The 19580-nt window shown below is 23.7% G+C and overlaps 5 protein-coding genes and 1 long non-coding RNA gene across 18 annotated transcripts; 3 read left to right on the top strand and 3 right to left on the bottom strand.

The window, feature by feature from the left end:
- Nucleotides 1-136: 136 nt before the first annotated feature.
- insc (INSC spindle orientation adaptor protein) lies at nucleotides 137-8023 on the top strand. 2 transcript variants are annotated; one of them, XM_003693889.4, is made up of 5 exons: nucleotides 137-1104; nucleotides 2094-2438; nucleotides 6046-6474; nucleotides 6603-6810; nucleotides 6934-8023. In XM_003693889.4, the coding sequence occupies exons 1-5, from the start codon at nucleotides 818-820 to the stop codon at nucleotides 7903-7905; spliced, it is 2241 nt and encodes a 746-aa protein (XP_003693937.3). In that variant the 5' UTR covers nucleotides 137-817; the 3' UTR covers nucleotides 7906-8023. The 2 variants fall into 2 exon arrangements, with proteins under 2 accessions (XP_003693937.3, XP_086763417.1); XM_086907291.1 differs by having other exon boundaries at nucleotides 2157-2438.
- Nucleotides 6464-10254, bottom strand: LOC100872129 (MIT domain-containing protein 1). Of its 3 annotated transcripts, XR_015291798.1 has the most exons (6): nucleotides 9343-9478; nucleotides 8890-9128; nucleotides 8618-8817; nucleotides 7562-7780; nucleotides 7310-7440; nucleotides 6464-7234 (listed from the first exon to the last, which is right to left on the bottom strand). XR_015291798.1 is itself a non-coding variant. In XM_003693893.4 (5 exons), exons 2-5 carry the CDS (start codon nucleotides 9461-9463, stop codon nucleotides 8356-8358), a joined length of 717 nt encoding a protein of 238 aa, XP_003693941.1. In that variant the 5' UTR covers nucleotides 9464-9488; nucleotides 10106-10254; the 3' UTR covers nucleotides 8131-8355. The 3 variants fall into 3 exon arrangements, 1 of the variants encoding a protein (XP_003693941.1); XR_015291797.1 differs by having other exon boundaries at nucleotides 7310-7780; XM_003693893.4 differs by lacking the exons at nucleotides 6464-7234; nucleotides 7310-7440; nucleotides 7562-7780 and adding exons at nucleotides 8131-8512; nucleotides 10106-10254 and having other exon boundaries at nucleotides 9343-9488.
- Nucleotides 9488-12315, top strand: LOC100871771 (uncharacterized). Of its 8 annotated transcripts, none has more exons than XM_086907293.1 (8): nucleotides 9488-10355; nucleotides 10746-10932; nucleotides 11001-11064; nucleotides 11133-11239; nucleotides 11314-11530; nucleotides 11644-11807; nucleotides 11888-12052; nucleotides 12113-12315. In XM_086907293.1, exons 2-8 carry the CDS (start codon nucleotides 10754-10756, stop codon nucleotides 12210-12212), a joined length of 996 nt encoding a protein of 331 aa, XP_086763419.1. In that variant the 5' UTR covers nucleotides 9488-10355; nucleotides 10746-10753; the 3' UTR covers nucleotides 12213-12315. The 8 variants fall into 8 exon arrangements, with proteins under 8 accessions (XP_086763419.1, XP_086763418.1, XP_086763420.1 ...); XM_086907292.1 differs by having other exon boundaries at nucleotides 9951-10142; XM_086907294.1 differs by having other exon boundaries at nucleotides 9958-10056.
- On the bottom strand, nucleotides 11180-12892 carry LOC147657768 (uncharacterized). Its single transcript, XR_015291799.1, has 2 exons — nucleotides 12780-12892; nucleotides 11180-12038 (listed from the first exon to the last, which is right to left on the bottom strand). It is a non-coding gene; the product is annotated as an uncharacterized LOC147657768 (long non-coding RNA).
- On the top strand, nucleotides 12799-16426 carry ArfGAP3 (ADP-ribosylation factor GTPase activating protein 3). Of its 2 annotated transcripts, XM_012486847.3 has the most exons (8): nucleotides 12808-12906; nucleotides 13251-13442; nucleotides 13571-13702; nucleotides 13794-13826; nucleotides 14147-14437; nucleotides 14623-14897; nucleotides 15626-15995; nucleotides 16075-16426. In XM_012486847.3, the coding sequence occupies exons 1-8, from the start codon at nucleotides 12832-12834 to the stop codon at nucleotides 16327-16329; spliced, it is 1623 nt and encodes a 540-aa protein (XP_012342301.1). In that variant the 5' UTR covers nucleotides 12808-12831; the 3' UTR covers nucleotides 16330-16426. The 2 variants fall into 2 exon arrangements, with proteins under 2 accessions (XP_003693936.1, XP_012342301.1); XM_003693888.4 differs by lacking the exon at nucleotides 13794-13826 and having other exon boundaries at nucleotides 12799-12906.
- On the bottom strand, nucleotides 14912-19240 carry LOC100871888 (putative protein phosphatase 2C T23F11.1). 2 transcript variants are annotated; one of them, XM_086907300.1, is made up of 6 exons: nucleotides 18542-18855; nucleotides 18348-18404; nucleotides 17848-18050; nucleotides 17381-17586; nucleotides 17089-17314; nucleotides 14912-17025 (listed from the first exon to the last, which is right to left on the bottom strand). In XM_086907300.1, exons 2-6 carry the CDS (start codon nucleotides 18368-18370, stop codon nucleotides 16694-16696), a joined length of 990 nt encoding a protein of 329 aa, XP_086763426.1. In that variant the 5' UTR covers nucleotides 18371-18404; nucleotides 18542-18855; the 3' UTR covers nucleotides 14912-16693. The 2 variants fall into 2 exon arrangements, with proteins under 2 accessions (XP_086763426.1, XP_012342306.1); XM_012486852.3 differs by lacking the exon at nucleotides 18348-18404 and having other exon boundaries at nucleotides 18542-19240.
- Nucleotides 19241-19580: the final 340 nt, after the last annotated feature.

The raw sequence follows: 19580 nt of genomic DNA on the forward strand, positions 1-19580 counted from the left end.
GATAGAAATATGCACCCTGTAAAGGCGACAAAAGAGAAGGGGAGGAGCTTTATTTTCATACGAGTTGGCTTACGAGCTCGAGGCGGGAAGGGAGCGCGACTTATGGAAGGAAGTCGGAAGCGACCCGATCCAAGTCAGTCGTTCGCGAAACATCAATACGTTTAGATCGATCGATTCAAATGCATTCAAATAGATTATCGATTTATTACATAAATTTCGAACAATCTCAATATGTTATATATATTATAAATATTTGCTAAACATAATATTTTGCTAAATATAACTACGCAAAACGTGAATAATATTTAACGACAAAACAAAATGGATTTTAAATTTTTTTATTAAAAATTAATCATTAAATTATTTAATGTCATAATGATATATTTTTAAAGTTTTTAATTAAATTTTATAAATTATAAATTTAATATTCTTATATTTTTATTGGATATTAAAAAGTGTAATTTGAATAAAAATTGTTTAAAAAATACAATTAAAAACGAAAGAAATAAATGCAATGAAAGTGTAAAAAAAAATTCTTGATATCAATGCGAAAAACGATTGGATTCTTCATGGGGGTTGCATCGGACACCATACGGTTCTTCGAGCACGCGACTTGTAGGAGGGTCGTTCCACTCTACTGAGTCGTGAAACCACCCTAGTGTGCTATCGCATTGTTTTATCCATCGAAATTTTCTAACCAGCTTTTAAATATTTTAACCAATTTTTATTTTAACAAATTCAACACTGAAATCTTTACAAAAAAAAAAAAAAAATTAGAATTGCCGCGAAAGTTGGTCGAGGAAAGTGAATAGAAAGGATGAGTGCATTCAAGAGACATCAAAGCAAAGTGTTCTGGAATCACATGGCGTCTCAGGATCTAGAAAGTCTGGATCCTTTCGCCTCGAAAAACGATTTCACCAAAGTCAAACAAACTATCGCACATAATTTCGAAATAGCCGAAGAGGAAGAACATTCGTCCAGCATCAACGATACCAGCGATACGATCGATAGTGAAAATGTAACAGCTATTCGCGTCTGTCCAAACGAGAACAATGAACAATATTCTATGACAACGATTCATGAAGGAAATATAATGATTCAAACGTAAGTAAAATTATTATTTTATCGGAATAATTATTTTAATTATTTATTAAATAATTATTTTAATCGCAATAAAATTTGTGATGTTGTAAGTTTACTCATTCGAGCACGTTTACTCATTTATTATCAGTTCTTCCTTATCACATTGACACACAACACTACTTTCATACCGCTGCAACTTTAATTACTTCAGAACCATACGATAAGTTTTCAAGCGTTTAAACTATTTAAGAATTGCTCTATAACTTTGGATTGTATTCGTGGAAGACATCGATACCTTTATTCTCGCGTGTAATTCTTTTAATCATAACAATGCTTGATAAGTTGAGCATTGTTTCCATGTTTAAGTGTTATCCTTTGTTCTGTTGTAGGTTTTGTATCTTTTTATATACGTTTACTTTTATAAAAAAATTTTTATATTTTTATATAAGTAATATATTTTTATATTTAATATGTTTTTTTTATAAAAAATATTCAACATATTTAATGGAATAGATAATTTTATAACTAAAATAAATAATTTAACTATTTTAAATTTTCTTCCGGTTTTTCTTTAACTTGTTAATGTATTTTATCAATTTTATAAATTTCAATTCAATAGAAATATTTTGCAAATTACTGTATTTTTCTCACATAATATATTTTATAATTAGAGCATTATTATTATTTAATTAATTTCAAATGTAAATTATTATATTATGTTATTATTATTACATAACATAATAACATAATATAAATTAGTTTAAATATATTTAGTTTGAACTTATAGAATTATTGCATTTAAAAAATTAATTATATTAATATTAGAATAAAATATTATTCTAATATTCTCAACAAAATAAATTATTATTATTTTTTAATTCTAATAAAAAATCTTAAGAAAATACATCATGTTGATTTTTGATAAATTTGTCACATAAATATTTTTCTTTATATATAAAATTATATGAACTTATATATAAAATAAAAAATCATTTTTTTTTAATATTTAGAGCTATGATGGATATAAAGATTAAAAATAAAGAAGATGAGAATAATATTGATTTGGTAAATAGATCATGCAGTCCTTTGAGTCAAGATCTTCGAAGCTTGGATTCTGGTTTTTCTGATTCCGAACGATCGAACTGTTCTGAACTCTATGAGAACGAAACACCAAGACGTCGAAGAAGACGGAAGCGAATTAAAGATCAACATAAAATACATCCAAGAAGTGGTGTTGTTTGGTTAGAAGATGAAACTATTCCAAATCCAACATATACTTCTACGCCTAAGAATTCCAGAACTTTACCTCGAAATACAATGATCTTCAATGTACATGAAGAAAAAGGAATACAAAGGTAATTTAAATTTTAAAAAAATTCGATTAGATATCACGTAGTCACAATTTGCAACTAAAAAAAATATCATACAATTAAGATTAGATACAATATAGACTGATTTAATATTATAATAATTTATTATCTATATGATATATTAAGTTATTTAAGATAGTTAAAATATTTTAATTATTTTAAATTTAAGTATTATTTTAAGTTTAAAATTTTTTAAGATAATTTAAAATAAATTTGATGAAAAATAAGAATTATTATTTGTACATTATCTATATTTACATATTATAATGTTATATATTTAATGTTATATATTATACTATTAGTTTAAATATTACGAAAGTACATTTTATAGTCAATTTACATTATAGTGTAATGGCAAATATCATGAAAAAAATGAGATAAAATAATATTATATAAATTATCAATTTTACTATTTTAATCGCTATAATCATTTCAAACTTAAAATATCTTTATAGTATGTTTGATCAATAATGCTATAAAATTAAGGGACTTCATATCAAAAGGCGTTATCTCTGAAAGTCCGCGCCTTCTGTGAATTGATAAAGTGAGAAGGATGTATGTTTTGAGAACATGAATTGTCACGATAAATGTCCCTTGGGTGAGCCAAGCGATAGGAATGTAACACGTAAGGCACTTCCCATGTTATTCTTCTGGTTGTTTCGTAAACTCTCATTTATCCCTATATAATGGTACATCGTATGTCTGCATATATGTACTTACTTAGATCTGATGCATTGGAAGTAGCGCAACTCATCGCCGGGAATATTAAATTCTCATTATACAAAATGCGTCATAACGAAAACGACACGTTTGATTTATGACAGGAAATTTAATGAAGAGAATTTTTGTGCAATGATTGTTTTGATTCTATACACGTATAAAGGAAAAAAAAATATGCTATAAAAAAAAGCGATTAATGTTATATTTATTGAAATAGAAAGAATATTACAAAAGGAATTAATTTATTATATTTGTATTATAACATTCTTTTTTAATTATTTAACTAAATTTTTAATTTCTTTTTTTTTTTTAGGGAAGAATAGACAAAATGACACATTGAAACTTTTACTTCTTAAAGTTATATTACATTTTTATTTTATTTTACATTTTTCCAAAATATAATTTTCAAATCATCATTAATAGTTTGAAAGAATTTATGATTAATATTTAAAAAAGTCAAAGAAAAAATTAATAAATATATGTAATGATATATCATGAGACTGCTAATCCCTTAAAATTAATAATAATAATAAATAATAAATAGGACAAATGGGAAAATACTATGACATATCATCAATTAACATCGATTAATTTACATTGAAATATCTTCAATGCAAATTAAACCCAATCATTGTGTAGTTTAATCTAGTATTCCAAGCAACTTATAGAGATTGTGTTAATTAGCAGGAAACATTGTAGAAAAGGACGATCAATTTACATACCTGTTTTGTAATGTTTATTCTTATAAGATTAACACATAAATAAAGAATTATAAAATTCAAGATCATTAAAAATATAAATATAAAAAATATAAAAAATCACATTTATCAAAAATAACATTAATTAAAATAAGATTTGTTATTGAAAGATCATATTATTCATTTAAAATATTATTTTATAATTTGATTAATATTTTTTTTATTTTTTAAATATTTGTCAAGAAAAAAATAATGACAATATTTATTCAACTTTTTACAAATCTAAATGCAAAAAAAATTAAGAAATATCTCCAAATTATTCAAAAATTTTTAAATCCTCATTGAATGTTCACTAAATATTTTAATCTTTACTGGTTCTTGAATGAATTTTATTACGTAATATAATAAATCTACCAAGGCTATGGGACGCATTTCTTTCGACACCCTATAGATATACGCGCGCCAGTACGTGATTCAATGCAACGTGCCATACGAGGAATACTTAAATGAAAGAACGACGCGGTTTGAGTCAACCACGGTCCCGGTATATCCTGATGCGACAGCAAATGTACGAAGAATTCCAGCCATCGTAGATCGTGTGCAGGTGATGGCGTACAGCTTAGTCAAAGAAAATGGGATTAGTCATCATCGTCCATGAGAAAACGATTCTAGTTCCGGAGCTGACTGCTTAGTCAGCTTTTCGCTTATAGTATATCCGTTTTTCTGTCAATCTTCGATTGTTTCCAAGACGGAATTTGTACACCTTGTTGTGCGAATTGGATAGTGGTTAGATCTTAATTATGTCGCGACAGTAGTCGAAACTCTTGTTATGGCACGATTAAGGTACCGTAGATTCTATATGAAATCTATGTTCTATGAAATCTATTTGTGATCTAAATCTAAATGTGATCCATAGTATTTGTTAGAAATTTAATATTTTTGAGTTAAAAGGAAATGAATTCTTTTACTATTGAAATAAAATAAAAAAAAAATTTTGTTATGATATGAATTATTTGATATAATTGAATTATTGCAGATTTTTCTATTTAAATCAATAGTATGATTTTAAAGATAAATTCATTATATGATGCGCTTGGAAATTAAATTTTTATTAAAAAAAAGAATAATATTTTTTATTTTAAAGTAGCATAAGGAAAAGTTTGTTATTAAAATACGGATTTTTTACAAATTCTTTGATCTATATAAAATATTGATATCCACGATATATAATTTGATCTATATAATATTTGTCGAAAAATTGATTTTGTTTGAATAGAAAATATTTAATATTTGATTTAATATTGAAATAATTACGGCATGAATTGAAAAAATATTGCAAGTATTAAATATACAATTTTTTAATTTTTTTATAACAGAAATTTTTTTAATAAAAATTTAAAATTTTGAATATTTATTCATATATAAATCTATTCAATTTATTGAAGAAAGAATAAATATAATAAAATAATGTAAAAATATCTATATAATGTGAAAAAGAAAATAAATAAAAAGAAATGAAAAATGAAGAATATTATATTATATTCATATTTTTTAATATTATAGAAACTGTTATTAAAAGTGATGAAATTCGATCAGTGTTAAAAATATTAAAAAGTAAGCGCATTATTTTAAAAGTTGAAAAAAATTTTATTTCTTATATAATATACTAAATGAATACATTTATAGTACATGTAAAAATCACAGAAGTCGAAATCGAAGATACAGACTTATATAAAAATCAAATTGATATTGTTCTTTAATCTATTGGCTATGTATGACGAGTATATAGAGAAATGATAATTTTTTATATTATGATGAGTATACTCGTCATCTTTTCATTTTTGAGACAATTTAAGTAAATTGTTTAAATATTTTTAAAATAGAGAAACATACTTAATGAATTAAATTATTTTTATTATTAAATAGAGAAATATAAATCTATGACATAAATAAAGTGTCAAATAGAAAAAAAATTTTTTTCTCTTTAATCTAAATAACATATGTTTAAAAAAAAAACAATTTTATACTTGTGAAATTTCACTATATTTATACGAATCGATTTTTCTTTCATAAATTTTATATTATTAATCATTGATATCAAAAAATATTATCAATATTATATTTTTTATTTTGGCTTCATTTTATTAATTAAATTTTATGTTAAATTTTTTCAGAACAGAAGATAATCAAGTAGATACGTCAAAAATTCCTTCTTCTGTTTCCTTGGAAGATGAATGTCTCGGTGATTTCTTATATGCAACTGAACCACCGGAAGATGTGGCTACACCAAAAAACGCAAATTTATCGATAGCAATTAACTTTTCAGAAACGGAACCAGCTTATAAATCTGTGTTACATTCCAGAAATTATAGACAATCCTCATCAATAAGAACATGGTTGAGTGATCTTGCAATGAAAACAGATAATGAATGTAACAATACTCTTCAGAGCAAAGCTTTACCACGACGAAAATATCGCGAATTTTTGGATGAAAAAGGTGAAATAATTGATTTAAAGAATTTATCATCTTTAGCTACTGCAGCTGCAAATAAATTACTTATTAGAGCTGAACAATTTGATCAACATTATCAATATATTTTTGAGTAAGTATATTTATAGAATAATTAAAAATTTTACATATAAGTTTTAAAATTGATGAAGTTACAGAAATAATATTGAATATAGAAAGAATAACATAAACGATATTAATAAATCATTTTATTTTTTATAGCAAAGTATCACATTTAGAAAGTGATAGATCAGAACAACAACTTCTACGTGCCATAGAAGATGAGATTTTCTCCTTGCTTTCGGAATTGGGTGCACCATTCCCGCATAGAATTCATCAAAACAGTTTAAAAGAAATATTATCACAATTAGAAAATATGAAGAATTTTGTTGATAGTGCTATAAATACTCGCTTAGATTTTTATATCGAAGTAAGATTTTATATTGTATAATATTGTGAAATAATTAATAACAAAAAATATATTATACATTAAAAAAATACGATACTAAAATATGTTATAAATTAATTTATATATATAATTATCATGTTATAGAGAATAGTCAGAGGATTGGAAGAAGCACCGAAAGATGATACTACATTAACTAGAGGTGCTCTAGCAGCTTTAACTGCTTTAGGTTTAGCAGGACCTCGAGCAGGAAGCAGTATTACAAGATGTTTAGGTATTAGAGCACTTTTGACATCTGTAATCACTACTGGAAGAACATCAATAGATTTCGTCGCAGCTTCTTTACGAGCATTGGCAAGTGTATGTAGTTCCGCTATAGCAATAAACCAATTTGTTAAAGATGGTGGTCCAGAAATATTGACAGATCTATTAGTCGCAGATAATACAACTGAGAAAGAAAAAATGGAAGCAACAGCATTACTTGTACAAATTACTGCACCTTGGGTTAATGGTGTAGGTTTACCTTATTTAGAATCTTTTGCAAAAGATTTAATACCATCCTTAAATTGTCTAGTCGAAAATACTAATTGTGGGCAGACCTTGTTGCTAGTTGCAGCTGCATTCAATCACTTGTCCAAATCCAAAAAATATGCTCTTGTAATATTAGAACAAGAAACAGTTAAAAAATTATTAAAAACTGTGAAAAAGTCAGCTGGAAGAAATGTTTGGTTAATGGAACAAGTAGCAGCTCTTATTAGTGAGCTAGCGCGTATACCTGAAGCTCGAATATATTTAGCAAAAGTCCGTGCCTCTATTGCATTAGTTTCTTTTCTTAGAATGCGACCTCCTGGCTTAGAGGATGCATATAGACGATTAGAAATTACTGCCGCCGCAGCACTTATAAGACTCTGTGTAGATCCAGAAATTGCAAGACAAGTAGTTGCTGTCGGAGGTGCAGATTGTCTTCCATCATACAGAGCTGAAGATCTTTTGACTGAAGATGAAAATCAAATCGAAGCTGGATTATTAAAATATACAAAATCCTTAAGAAAGGCATGTAGGAAAGCTGCAAAACAAATTGATATTGCAAAGGCCAGTGATTCTAGTACTTTGAATTAAGATTAATATAAAATATTGAAGCTGTACATATCGTATCTTATTTTATGAGATAAACGAGATTTTATATTTATACTTTTGTATAATAAAAAAAAATAAATCTATTGGATATATCTAAAAATATATCTATTAAATATATCTTTTATATATCTTTATATATTTAAATGACATAATATATACATTATGTTAAAAATCTTGATTCATAAATATAAAAAATATTATAAAAAATACTGTTAAAAATAGTATATTCTCTTTCTTAATATTCAGATACTTATAATATAAATTATAATTCTGTGCAATGCAAGTCAAGTTCTATAAAAATTATATAATAGTTCTATAAAAATTATATAAATTCAATTAAATATAATGAATATATAAAATTAATTTTTTCATTTTTAATTATTTATCATTATTATAAAATATTATTATTTAATTTACAATTTAAATCACTTTTTAATCATTATTTACTTGACTTTTATGAAATATATCTATAGTTGTTTCTGAACAAGGTCTTAGTTCAAGATCACAAGCACCTAATACAAATTTTCCATTAGGTGGTTTAAAATAATCCAATCCACGGCCGATTTTAATTATCCAGCCATTGCTAAGGCTAAAATAAAATCATATATGAAATAAGAAAAAAATATAGCAATTTATAATAAGAAAAAAATATAACAATAAATAATATCATATTTAACTAAGATTATGTTCTTACATAATTTGTCTATCATGTAAAGTATCAGAAAATTTAAATTCAAAAGAAATAAGATGAGATGATAAACTCTGTTTCAATTCATTTAATCTTGCTATTTGATTTTTCTTATCATCTGGATCAAGAGTTGTAACTAAAGATATTTTAGATAATGCATGACATTTTCTCACAGCTAATTCACATAATCTTACAAAATTTTGACACTAGAAATAAAATATAATTAATTTAAGATATTAATATTAAAATTAAATTACTACATTAAAATTAAGTAATACCTGATGAAATGCTCTTATATAAGGATCTTCAATATTAATATATGTAACTGTTGCATCTAAAAATCTTCCAAAAACAGTACCATAGCCATGTCCTATGCTATCAGTTTCAATCTTAATTAATTCTCTGTATGTACCAGTTGCCTTTTCCTTTTCAATTAAAATTTTTATTTTTTCTGCTCTATCCAAATATTCTGATGCCTTGATAGTAAAATACTTTTGCTTAGCTGGATCCGTTGTTTCTATAATATTACTAATTTCATAATAAATTCATAACCTTATAATAATGAATAATTAATTATAGATAAATTAGTACATTATAGATAAATTGAAATAATAATTTAATGATTTTTTATTTTAAATAAATTAAAATAAAAATAAAGATATGTTACTTAATTAAAAAAAGTTTTATAATTTTAAAAAAAAATTATTAATAAAATATATGTATAATATTACCTTTTTTGGAATCAAGTAATATTTGTATACCTTCTTGATATAATACTAAAGCCATTGTATACTGTTTATTGCTATCCATTTCTACTGCTCGTTTTAATATTGAAGCTGCCGCGCTTTCCATTGTGTGTGTATTATAACAAATTATACTTTAAAAATAATTATATATGTTTAAAATATAATACATATTTTTCTAATATTTAGATAATTTCTAATCTATTGAGAGAACATTTAAAAAAAATGTAATTGAAAGTACATCATATATTGTGATATATTGTGCATGCGCAAATGATAATGAAAATCGATATTTAACAAATCGTAAATTTTTATTAATAATTGATTATAATTTTTGGATATAACTTTAAAATATCTTATTGTTATTATCAAAATAAAATATATTCATATCAGGTTGCTAATATTGGCTAATATATATAATATATATAAATGAATAGATAAAAAATATACTATAAAACATATTTAAAACTTAGTTATTATTTATTTAATTAATTGGAGAATATAAAAATTATTTATGATATAGTTTATTTATTTCATTATTACATACTTGAAATAATATCGATTCTTAAATATATCGAAAATATATCGAAATTCTTAAATATTTCGATTAATCAATGCAATGAAATAAAACTATGGCGCTCAACTATAATATGATTCTAACCTAACAAATAGTAACCTAACAAGTATTAGTACATAAATTAAGTGAGATGCAAACTAATTGAAGTTTATCTTTATTTATCTTATTAAATACCTCAGAAAAGATAATTTTTAAGATCATTTTTAAAAAAGTAAATAGTGATAGATAAATTCGAAATTCTTATATTAAACTGAATAGTTGTTTCATTACGAGTTTTTAATCAAAATGAAATGTCTTCTCTATAGTGTCATAGCGCATAAGCTATATACATATATGAGCGCGGGTTTTTTAATAGAAAAAACAATATGTACATTACTTTATGTATTTTATATATGAAAATACTAAAATTTGAAAACTTTTACAAGTACAAATTTTTTTTATTTTAAATTTAATTTATAATGTAAAAAATTATTTTCAACAAAATTATTAATGCTATTAAATAAATTTTCAAAAAATATATGACAATAATTTTTTCAAAAATATAATTTTAATTAAATTTTTATACATAAATTTATTATAATATTATATATTATTATATATATTATAAATTTATAAATTTTTATATAATTTATACTTAATATATAATATAATATATTAATAAAAATATAATATAATATATAATAAAAAATATAAAAATTAAATATTTAAATATATTATATTTAATATATATAAATATATTAATATTATTATAATATATTTAAAATATGATAAATGATAAAAAGAAAATTATAAAAATCAATATATTTTATATTAGTTTTTACAATGAAGTCTACTAAAAATAGTGGAACTGGTTCTTTATGGGGAGAATTACCTGCAAGAGAAACTCTGAAACAAGAAGTAATAACTCCAGATATTATAGAAAATGTTTGGAGACAAGTTATGGAGGAATCAAATAATCCTGATTGTGATTTCCAAGTAGACAGACAATCTGAATATATTCAGTAAAGTTATTCATAATTAAAAAATAAATTTTATATTTAGGATATATAATTTTTTTTTTTATTTATAGATTACCTATGGGAAATCTTCATGTATTAAATACTATAAATCTTCATCAACAATTAAGAATAATGGTAATAATTTAAAATAAAATATATATATAGATTTTGTCTTTGTATATTAATATTTGCATTAACTATAGGAAGAAGGAATGGTATTAGGAAATATGACAACAATTGAAACACAAGATTTACAAGAAGAAAAAGAAATACAAAATTCATTTCATAATTTACCAATACAAAAAGAAAGGTATTAAAATATATAAATATAAAAAACATATAAACATATGAAATTCAATAAAAAGTTAATACAATTTTTTTTAGAAGTGTATTTAAAGAAGTTTCTACAATACATTATCTTACATCAGAAACATCTCGTTATATATTGAAGCATGCAGTTATTATTCTTTTAGCACATATTGGATTTGAGAAATCTTCAAACATAGCTATAGAAACACTTACAGATATTGCTGATCATTTTTTAAGAAGAATGACGCTTTTAATGAAAGCAGCATATGAACAAAAAGATCATGGATTTCCAGTAATATAAAATTAATTAATTAATAATCATTTATTTTCATTTCATATTACTCTATTATTTTATTTTTTATGAAAAATAAAAAAATTTTTTAAATATTTTATTTTCTTGTATAGGATATGTTAGAAAGAGTTTTATTAGAAACAGGAATTGGTGGTATATGTGCTCTTCATGACTACTATCAAGAATATATATTAAAATTTGAAGAAAATATGAAAAAGAAAGTTGAAGTAATGATGGAAAAACAGAGACAACTTGAACTTAATGCTTATAGTTCTAAGTATTTAATTGTGATGAAATAGATATATATGCTATATTCCTGAATAAAAAAATTATTTTTAATATTTATTCAATTTATAGGATTGTTTTAGATGAAGCAGCTAATAAATTGCAATTTGAAGAACTTGATGAATTTGGTAATGTTTATCGAGAAGTTCCAACTCTTCAATTGTTAGATCCTGATATGGGTTTTCCTCCTAGTCTTGATGCTGGTTTCCAAATGCTATATAATCTTGAACAAGATGAGTAAGTTATTTATATAAATATTAATTTTTATATATAGCATTATAATATTAATGGTTATAGGTTAAATAATTTGGAAGTAGAAGAAGAAGAAGTAAATGTAAGTGATTCTCCAAGTACTGGACAACGATCTGATGTATCAAATGATAAAAAAAAGTCTTGATAATTATATAATACTTGAAATTACTCATATAATTTCTAATTTCCTTATTTTTATTACATGTAAAGAAAATTTATAATAAATTTTCAATATTGTTTTACAATAATATAGTTACAATAATATTTCTAAAATAGAATATAAATTTATTATTAAAAGAAAATTTAAAAAGAAAGTTTACCAATATATGAAATTTTTATATTTTTTTCATGTAAAAAAAATTTTGTAAATTTTTAATATTAATAATATTTTTAAAACAGTATATATAATAAAAACTAAAAATACAAATATAAATTTATTATTAAATTATATATATATATAAAATATATATTATATATAAAAAATATAAATTAAATATATAAAAATATAAAAAAATTAAAATTTTATTTATATATCGTTCTCTTTTTCTTTTTCTTTCTCTATTATATATATTATATATTAAATGTATAAAAATAATTAGCAACTATCTAAGTTACAATATTCAGTTGAATTTTAAATATTATCAATATTTGTTTTAAACTTAAATTAAACTTTAAATTGCAAATAAGCGACCTCTAAATGTAATATCCTTACCATCGCCACGCGTCCCAGAATACTTTGCGAGGCCATTGACAACACGTCAAAAATGGCAGATCCAGCACCTGGTAAAAGTGATATTGAAGAGATTTTTAAACGATTACGAGCTATTCCGACAAATAAGGTTTGTTTCTTCATTTATTATTTTATTTTATGATGTTAAATATGAAACTGTACAAAACTATACAATAATAGACTTGACAATAATTATAAAACATAATGTCATATTTTTAATTCCCAACCTGTAATTTTCCTAGAATTTTATAATGACAAACATATTTCATATATATTTTATGTCAATTTATTTATTAAAAATATTAATAAAATTTTTTAATTTTTAAAAAGAATTTAATAATCGTTAATGAAATTTATAATTTATAATTGAATAATCATATATATATTATATATAATTATATATAATAATATATATATTATTATTATATTGATATAATATTATGATTTTTTCAGACATGTTTCGATTGCAATGCAAAAAATCCAGCATGGTCCAGTGTAACTTATGGTGTTTTCCTATGTATCGATTGCTCTGCAGTTCATCGAGGATTAGGAGTTCATTTAACATTTGTTCGATCTACTCAACTTGATACAAATTGGACTTGGTTACAATTGAGAAACATGCAATTGGGTGGAAATGCAAATGCTGTTGGTGTTCATATTAATAAGATTCAAAATTATCACTATAATTAGTTTATTTTTATTTTATTAAATCATTTGAAATCATTTGATAATAATTGATTTTAAATAGATTTTTATTATATTTATATTTACAGAAAAAATATTTTGCACAACACAATTGTTCAACAACTGATGCTCAGCAAAAATATAATTCACGTGCTGCTATGCAGTATAGAGAAAAATTGGCACAAGCATCTGTTCAAGCAATGCGACGCTATGGAACAAAGGTAAAATTTATATTGTTTATATATATTTCCACTATACAGAACATACATTTTAGTTAATCATTTTATAATTACAAATATGTGATAATTATAGGTTATTCTTCCTTCAACAAAAAATAAGACAATGGTGAGCTGTAAAACTACTTTCACAAAAACATTATCAAACTAAACTTGCTTAACATTTTATTTTAAAAAATAGTTTTATAAAAGTTGATACATGATTATTTTTACTTTCAATTGTCAATAGCACAATTTTTTTCAAAATTATTTATACATCATTGTATGTTCTGTTTTATTCACACTGATGAATTGTTTTAGACTATTTTTATTAATAACTAACTTATTCATATATGTGTATCTTGCATAAAGTATAACATTACAAAAAGAATTAAATCTAAAAAATTTTTTTTCAAGATTTGTGTTCTCAAAAATTATATTTTATTGTAGTTGCATTTGGATGAAGGTCCAACATTAATGTCTGAAGAACAAGATGAAATTGATTTTTTTAAGGAACATGAAAATACTGAAGCATATAATAAATCTTCAATGAATACTGAAGAAAATTCAGTTTCTAATTCTATATTAAACAATGAGAACAAAAATAATCAAAAAGATTGCTTAGAAAGTGCTGTTAATTCCTTAGGACCTACTGTTAAATTATCTGATTCTACCTCAAATTTGATATCTGAGAGGAAATCTACCATAGGTGTCAGAAAAATTCAGAATAAACGAAGTGGCGTATGTATCATGCATACAATTAATCTTTTATTTGTATTATATTTTTAATGTAATTTGGTAATTAATTATATAAATCATTTTTTAATTTTTTTTAATACTAATACAATTAGAAATTATATTGATTACAATTAATTTAATTAATATATTAAAAAAAAATATTAGTAATTTTTATACTTCTATAATAGTTTGGGAAAAAAGCTGGTGGATTAGGTGCTCAAAGAGTTAAAACAAATTTTGATGAATTAGAAAAAAGTGTTGCCGAAGCTACTAAAGAACCACAGGAAAAGGATAATCAAGAAAATATAAAAAAAGAACAAGAAGAATTTGCTACACGCCTTGCCTATCGTTATGAAAAGAATTTAAATGAACAAGCTAAAAAAATGGAACAGAAAATGAAACAATTAGATCCTTCCAAAGCAACACAAGCAGAACGTCTTGGTATGGGATTTAATTCAAGAAGGTAATGTTTGTATCTTATTTATAAATTTCTTTATTTAATTGCATATATTTATATGAAATATTACATATATGTGTGAATATATACAGGAAAAAAATATTTCAAAAATGTTAAAATATCCATAAATTGAAAATTCTTGAAATAATTTTAAACAATATTTTCTTTTATAAAAACTTTCGTTACGGTTTTGTTAACAAGATATCAATAAAAAACAATCACGAAGCACATAGCTTAATCGAGCCGCAGCAATAGCATTAGTTACGTACCGATCGAATATGAAAATATTCAAGTAATATAATAATATCTCGAAGTGTATTAAATATTATATTTATTTATTGTTCATAATATAATTAGATGTAATTTTTTATCGATAAAAAAATACTTGTTATATTCAACATATTTTCTTCGAGATATGTTTTAGACTTTTTCATGCTCGATCGGCAATATATAATTAATGCTACTATCGTAATTCGACTAGGCTACGTGCTTCGTAATTGATTAATGTTTTTCGTTAATAATTTGTTAAAAAACAAAACCGTAAAGAAAATTTTTGCAAAGAAAAATTTGAAATTATTTCAGGAATTTCCAATTTATGGACATTCAACAATATTTTTGAAATATGTTGTATATATTTAAGAAGAATTATAATTTTATTTAATAATACTGCACGAACAGTTATGAATATACTATAAAAACACAATACAATGTATTAAAATGTATATAATTTACAGTGGTGCAAGTCATTCTGCACTTGGTGATATGAGAACAATAACACAGGAAACATCATCAAAGACTATAACTGCTTCTGAACCAAGACCAAGAGATATCGATATTGAACGAGATCTTTTTATTAGTTTAGATGAATTTTATGCGGCCTTATCAACCCCATACAGTAGCAATACGAACAATAAATCTCGCAATGAAGAAGTTATTGTGATTGCAGAGCCAGAACCACCAAAACGAATAGTTCCATCAAACAAAGTAAATATTGGTAAAACCGATAATAAAATAACGGTAGAAGGAGAAGCACAAAAAAAATTTGGTAGTGCCAAGGCTATTAGTTCAGATCAGTATTTTCAAGACAGCAAAGATGATGATTCTGTGAGTTCTTATATTATATCAATATTATTTTTATATTTTATTTTTCTATTTGAAATAAAATTTGATATTTTAATTACAGTGGGAACGTAAAAGTAATTTGCGACGTTTTGAAGGTTCTTCTAGTATTTCATCAGCTGATTATTTTGGCACAGGAAATTCTACAGCAACATCTCCCACTGCTTCTTTATCAATGCGTCTTAGTGGTGGAAGAGCCGATGTCGATTTAGATGATGTTAGAGAAAGTGTACGTCAAGGAGTATATAAAGTTGCAGGAAGATTAAGTTCTCTTGCCAATGCGGCTGTTTCTTCGTTACAAGACCGCTATGGACTTTGAATGAAAACTTACTGCATTTTACTAAAGTTGTTACTAAACCTATATTTGGACATTGCTTGTCCATTGTTTGAAATTGTAAATAAAAACTTGTAATTCAGTTTCTTTTTGTAATTTGCTTTTTGAAATTATAAATAAGATGTCATGATAATTATATGATGAAAAAAATACTGTTGTTAGAGATCGATCATTTCTTAAAAAAATTTGTGTTCATAAAACTTAAAATAATAAGAGTTCATAAAAAAATCTTAGTAAATTTTATAATTTTTGATGAAATATGATGATGAAATACTATTTCATTATGATGTAAAATTAAATATAAAGAATTTTTAAAAATAATGGACACATAAAATAATAATTTAAGTGACTAAGAATTTGTACTAATGGATTCTTTGCAGCGTGAAATCAAATGAGAATATGGTTTTCCATGAAGAAAACATACAAGAACAACTGTCATATTATCACAACCAGTACCCATTAAAGCATCTGGTGCAAGACAATGTTTCATAAGTTCTTCACAAATTTCTTCAGGATCCAATGTATCTTGTTCTAGTCTTGTTCCGAATTTCGATTGAACTAAACGTGTTCTTATAAAATTAACTACCTCATTGCTTGTCATTACATCCCAAATACCATCACATGCCAAAACAACAAATTCCCAATCTTCTGTTATTTGAAAGGCTTGAACTTCAGGAAAAGCTGTAATTACAAAAATTTAGCATAATTTTAATATATAATTTTTTATTAGAAATTTAAGATTACCAGTAACGATTTGTTCTTGTGGAGATTTACGTTCATTTCGTTTAAACATAAAATCACCAAGAGCACGAGTTAATGCTAGCTGACCATTAACTCTATTAAATTCAACCCAACCACCAGCAGCCTCAATTCTTTCACGTTCATCCTTCAATGTAGGTTTATGATCACGACTAAGTGGAATAGCATTGCCATTTATACTTGCCACTGCTCTACTATCACCTGCATTTGCCTATAATAGTCTTATAAAATAATAATAGCAATAACAAAAAAAATAGTTAACTAAAAAGGAACTTACACTATATATAACATTATCCTTTATAAGAAGTGCTATAACAGTAGTTCCTGCTTGTTCATCTTTAAGTGCTGCATCATTTTGCATTGCTCTATCTAATTCCAAGAAACCCTGTTGTATTGCTTGAATAATATTACCTGCTTTATATTCACTTCTTTTAGTTATATACTCATGAAGATGTTTTCCAGCATATTGTGCCATTGCTGCACCTATTAATATTATTTATCATTTCTTTAAATATAGAAGAAATTATATTTAGATTTATTTATTAATTTTACTTATAATAGCTACAGAAATTTGAAATTTTCTTTTAAAATTCTTTTTTTAATATAATTAATTTAATAATATAAATATATTTTCAGCATGTTTTACATTGATCAACATTTAATTGTTTTTTTTTTTTTTTAGATAATTTTAAACAATTTAATTATACTTTTGCTTTAAAAATTTTATTCTTATTTTATTCTTACCTCCATGACCATCATATACTGCAAAAAATGCAGTACCAGGATCATCAGGTAATGATAGTATATGTACATGGCAATCTTCCATTTTGATACGCCAACCTTGCATACAAGAACTTCCAACTCGATAATTTGAATTTCTACAGCATGCTAAATTTTTAGCTGTCACAGGTTCACTAAGTGTTTGACCCATTATTTTTCTGAAAATTCTAATATTATTTAAAATATATTATTATTCATTTCAAATAATATAAATTCATTTTATAATAAAATTTTAATCAATGATTTATTTATGCAATATAAATAATTTAATAATCTTTTATTGTTTATATTATCTATTTTTAATGATATTATAAATATTTTAAATGTAAAAATACTATTTGATTAACATTATATTTAATTTATTTCTGTGTAAATTTTTTTTATTGTTATTATAATTTTTAATTTATATTATTCATACACAAGTTTGACACAAAATTAAAATCTAACATCAAATATGATCTAACCTTGTGTAGAATTTTATACGCATCGCATCTTCCACAATTCAAGATTACAGAAATATCCTTTAAGAATAATGTCTTTTTATACGTTTATATATATATGTATGTATATATATATATATACATATATATATATATATATTATAATTTATAATTAGTTTTTGCTTTATTTATGACCTTAATTTGGTATCAGATCTCACCTTCATATGCTGTCAAATGAACATGTAAATCTAACCTCTTCCTCACACACTATTCCTTTTGTAAAATTTGTGCCAATGTATATGATATTATATAACTTTGATATAATTTTATGCTACACGTTTCATGTAGAAGCTCACTGTTAATTATTAATTGTTATAAAAATTATTTAAAAATATTTATTCATCTAAAACATATTAACTGATTATACTGTACTTCAGCACCATGTTGATCAATAGGCAATCAAATGCAAAAAATATGAATGACATAATTGAACAGCTGATCATTGACTTATGTATTACATGAATTTAGATTATGTATACAGATAGATATAGAATAAACTTTACGATATTTGATATTCAGAGATGTCACACGATTTCTATATTGAAAATAGTAGGAGATAAGATGTCATATAACGACTACGTACGTAAGATATTGTTAGAAATAACTTTAGAGACTTATTAAAATCACAAAATATTTCAAATTTTGATTATTTGAATGACGTCATATAGAATTTAGCAAATCAAAAATTGTATTTTAGTGTTTAAAAATCTTAAATCATTATGTTTAATAATGCATAAAATCGAAAATAATAAATGCTTAAAAATGCTTTATTTTATGGATTACATTGTTGCTGTTATATTCTTCTCTTACTATTTGGTCAGATTCGATTCCATTTCTAAAGTGTCATAGATAAAACTAATATAAACAAGATTGAGCAAATAATAAGAGGAGAGTAATAATAAATAATAAATAAGAATTGATAGTCAATGCCATCTAAATATTGAATATTAAAGATATTGTTTCAAAGTATTCAAGAGATGATGCTTATCTTGAATTCTTATTTTATTTATTCTATTTTACTATTTGTTGTTCTTATCTACATTCTCTATAAAATTTATGAAGAAAATGTTTTAATTAACATTATTGTCTTCTAATTTAACCTATTGATTAAAAATCTTAAATCATTATGTATTTTTTTGTTTATATTGCATAAATAATTACATTTACAATTATATATTAGCAATATATATAAATAAA

This window comes from Apis florea, unplaced genomic scaffold, assembly GCF_048593485.1.
Source record: "Apis florea isolate Af1SG1 unplaced genomic scaffold, ASM4859348v1 contig_2839_pilon, whole genome shotgun sequence".
NCBI lineage: Eukaryota > Metazoa > Arthropoda > Insecta > Hymenoptera > Apidae > Apis > Apis florea.

Bases quoted from the DNA above. Each gene is read 5' to 3' on its own strand.
- LOC100871771 (XM_086907293.1), top strand. From the start codon at position 10,754: ATGAAGTCTACTAAAAATAGTGGAACTGGTTCTTTATGGGGAGAATTA. The intron at 10,933-11,000 runs GTAAAGTTATTC...TTTTATTTATAG, and splicing joins AGACAATCTGAATATATTCA to ATTACCTATGGGAAATCTTC. The intron at 11,808-11,887 runs GTATTTAATTGT...TTCAATTTATAG, and splicing joins CTTAATGCTTATAGTTCTAA to GATTGTTTTAGATGAAGCAG.
- insc (XM_003693889.4), top strand. From the start codon at position 818: ATGAGTGCATTCAAGAGACATCAAAGCAAAGTGTTCTGGAATCACATG. The intron at 1,105-2,093 runs GTAAGTAAAATT...TTTAATATTTAG, and splicing joins GGAAATATAATGATTCAAAC to AGCTATGATGGATATAAAGA. The intron at 6,811-6,933 runs GTAAGATTTTAT...ATCATGTTATAG, and splicing joins GCTTAGATTTTTATATCGAA to AGAATAGTCAGAGGATTGGA.
- ArfGAP3 (XM_012486847.3), top strand. From the start codon at position 12,832: ATGGCAGATCCAGCACCTGGTAAAAGTGATATTGAAGAGATTTTTAAA. The intron at 13,827-14,146 runs GTGAGCTGTAAA...ATTTTATTGTAG, and splicing joins CAACAAAAAATAAGACAATG to TTGCATTTGGATGAAGGTCC. The intron at 14,438-14,622 runs GTATGTATCATG...CTTCTATAATAG, and splicing joins TTCAGAATAAACGAAGTGGC to TTTGGGAAAAAAGCTGGTGG.
- LOC100872129 (XM_003693893.4), bottom strand. From the start codon at position 9,463: ATGGAAAGCGCGGCAGCTTCAATATTAAAACGAGCAGTAGAAATGGAT. The intron at 9,129-9,342 runs GTAATATTATAC...GTAATATTATAG, and splicing joins ATTACTTGATTCCAAAAAAG to AAACAACGGATCCAGCTAAG. The intron at 8,513-8,617 runs GTAAGAACATAA...ATTTTATTTTAG, and splicing joins TTACATGATAGACAAATTAT to CCTTAGCAATGGCTGGATAA.
- LOC100871888 (XM_086907300.1), bottom strand. From the start codon at position 18,370: ATGCGTATAAAATTCTACACAAG. The intron at 18,051-18,347 runs GTTAGATCATAT...AAATAATATTAG, and splicing joins CGTATAAAATTCTACACAAG to AATTTTCAGAAAAATAATGG. The intron at 17,587-17,847 runs GTAAGAATAAAA...TAATATTAATAG, and splicing joins AGTATATGATGGTCATGGAG to GTGCAGCAATGGCACAATAT.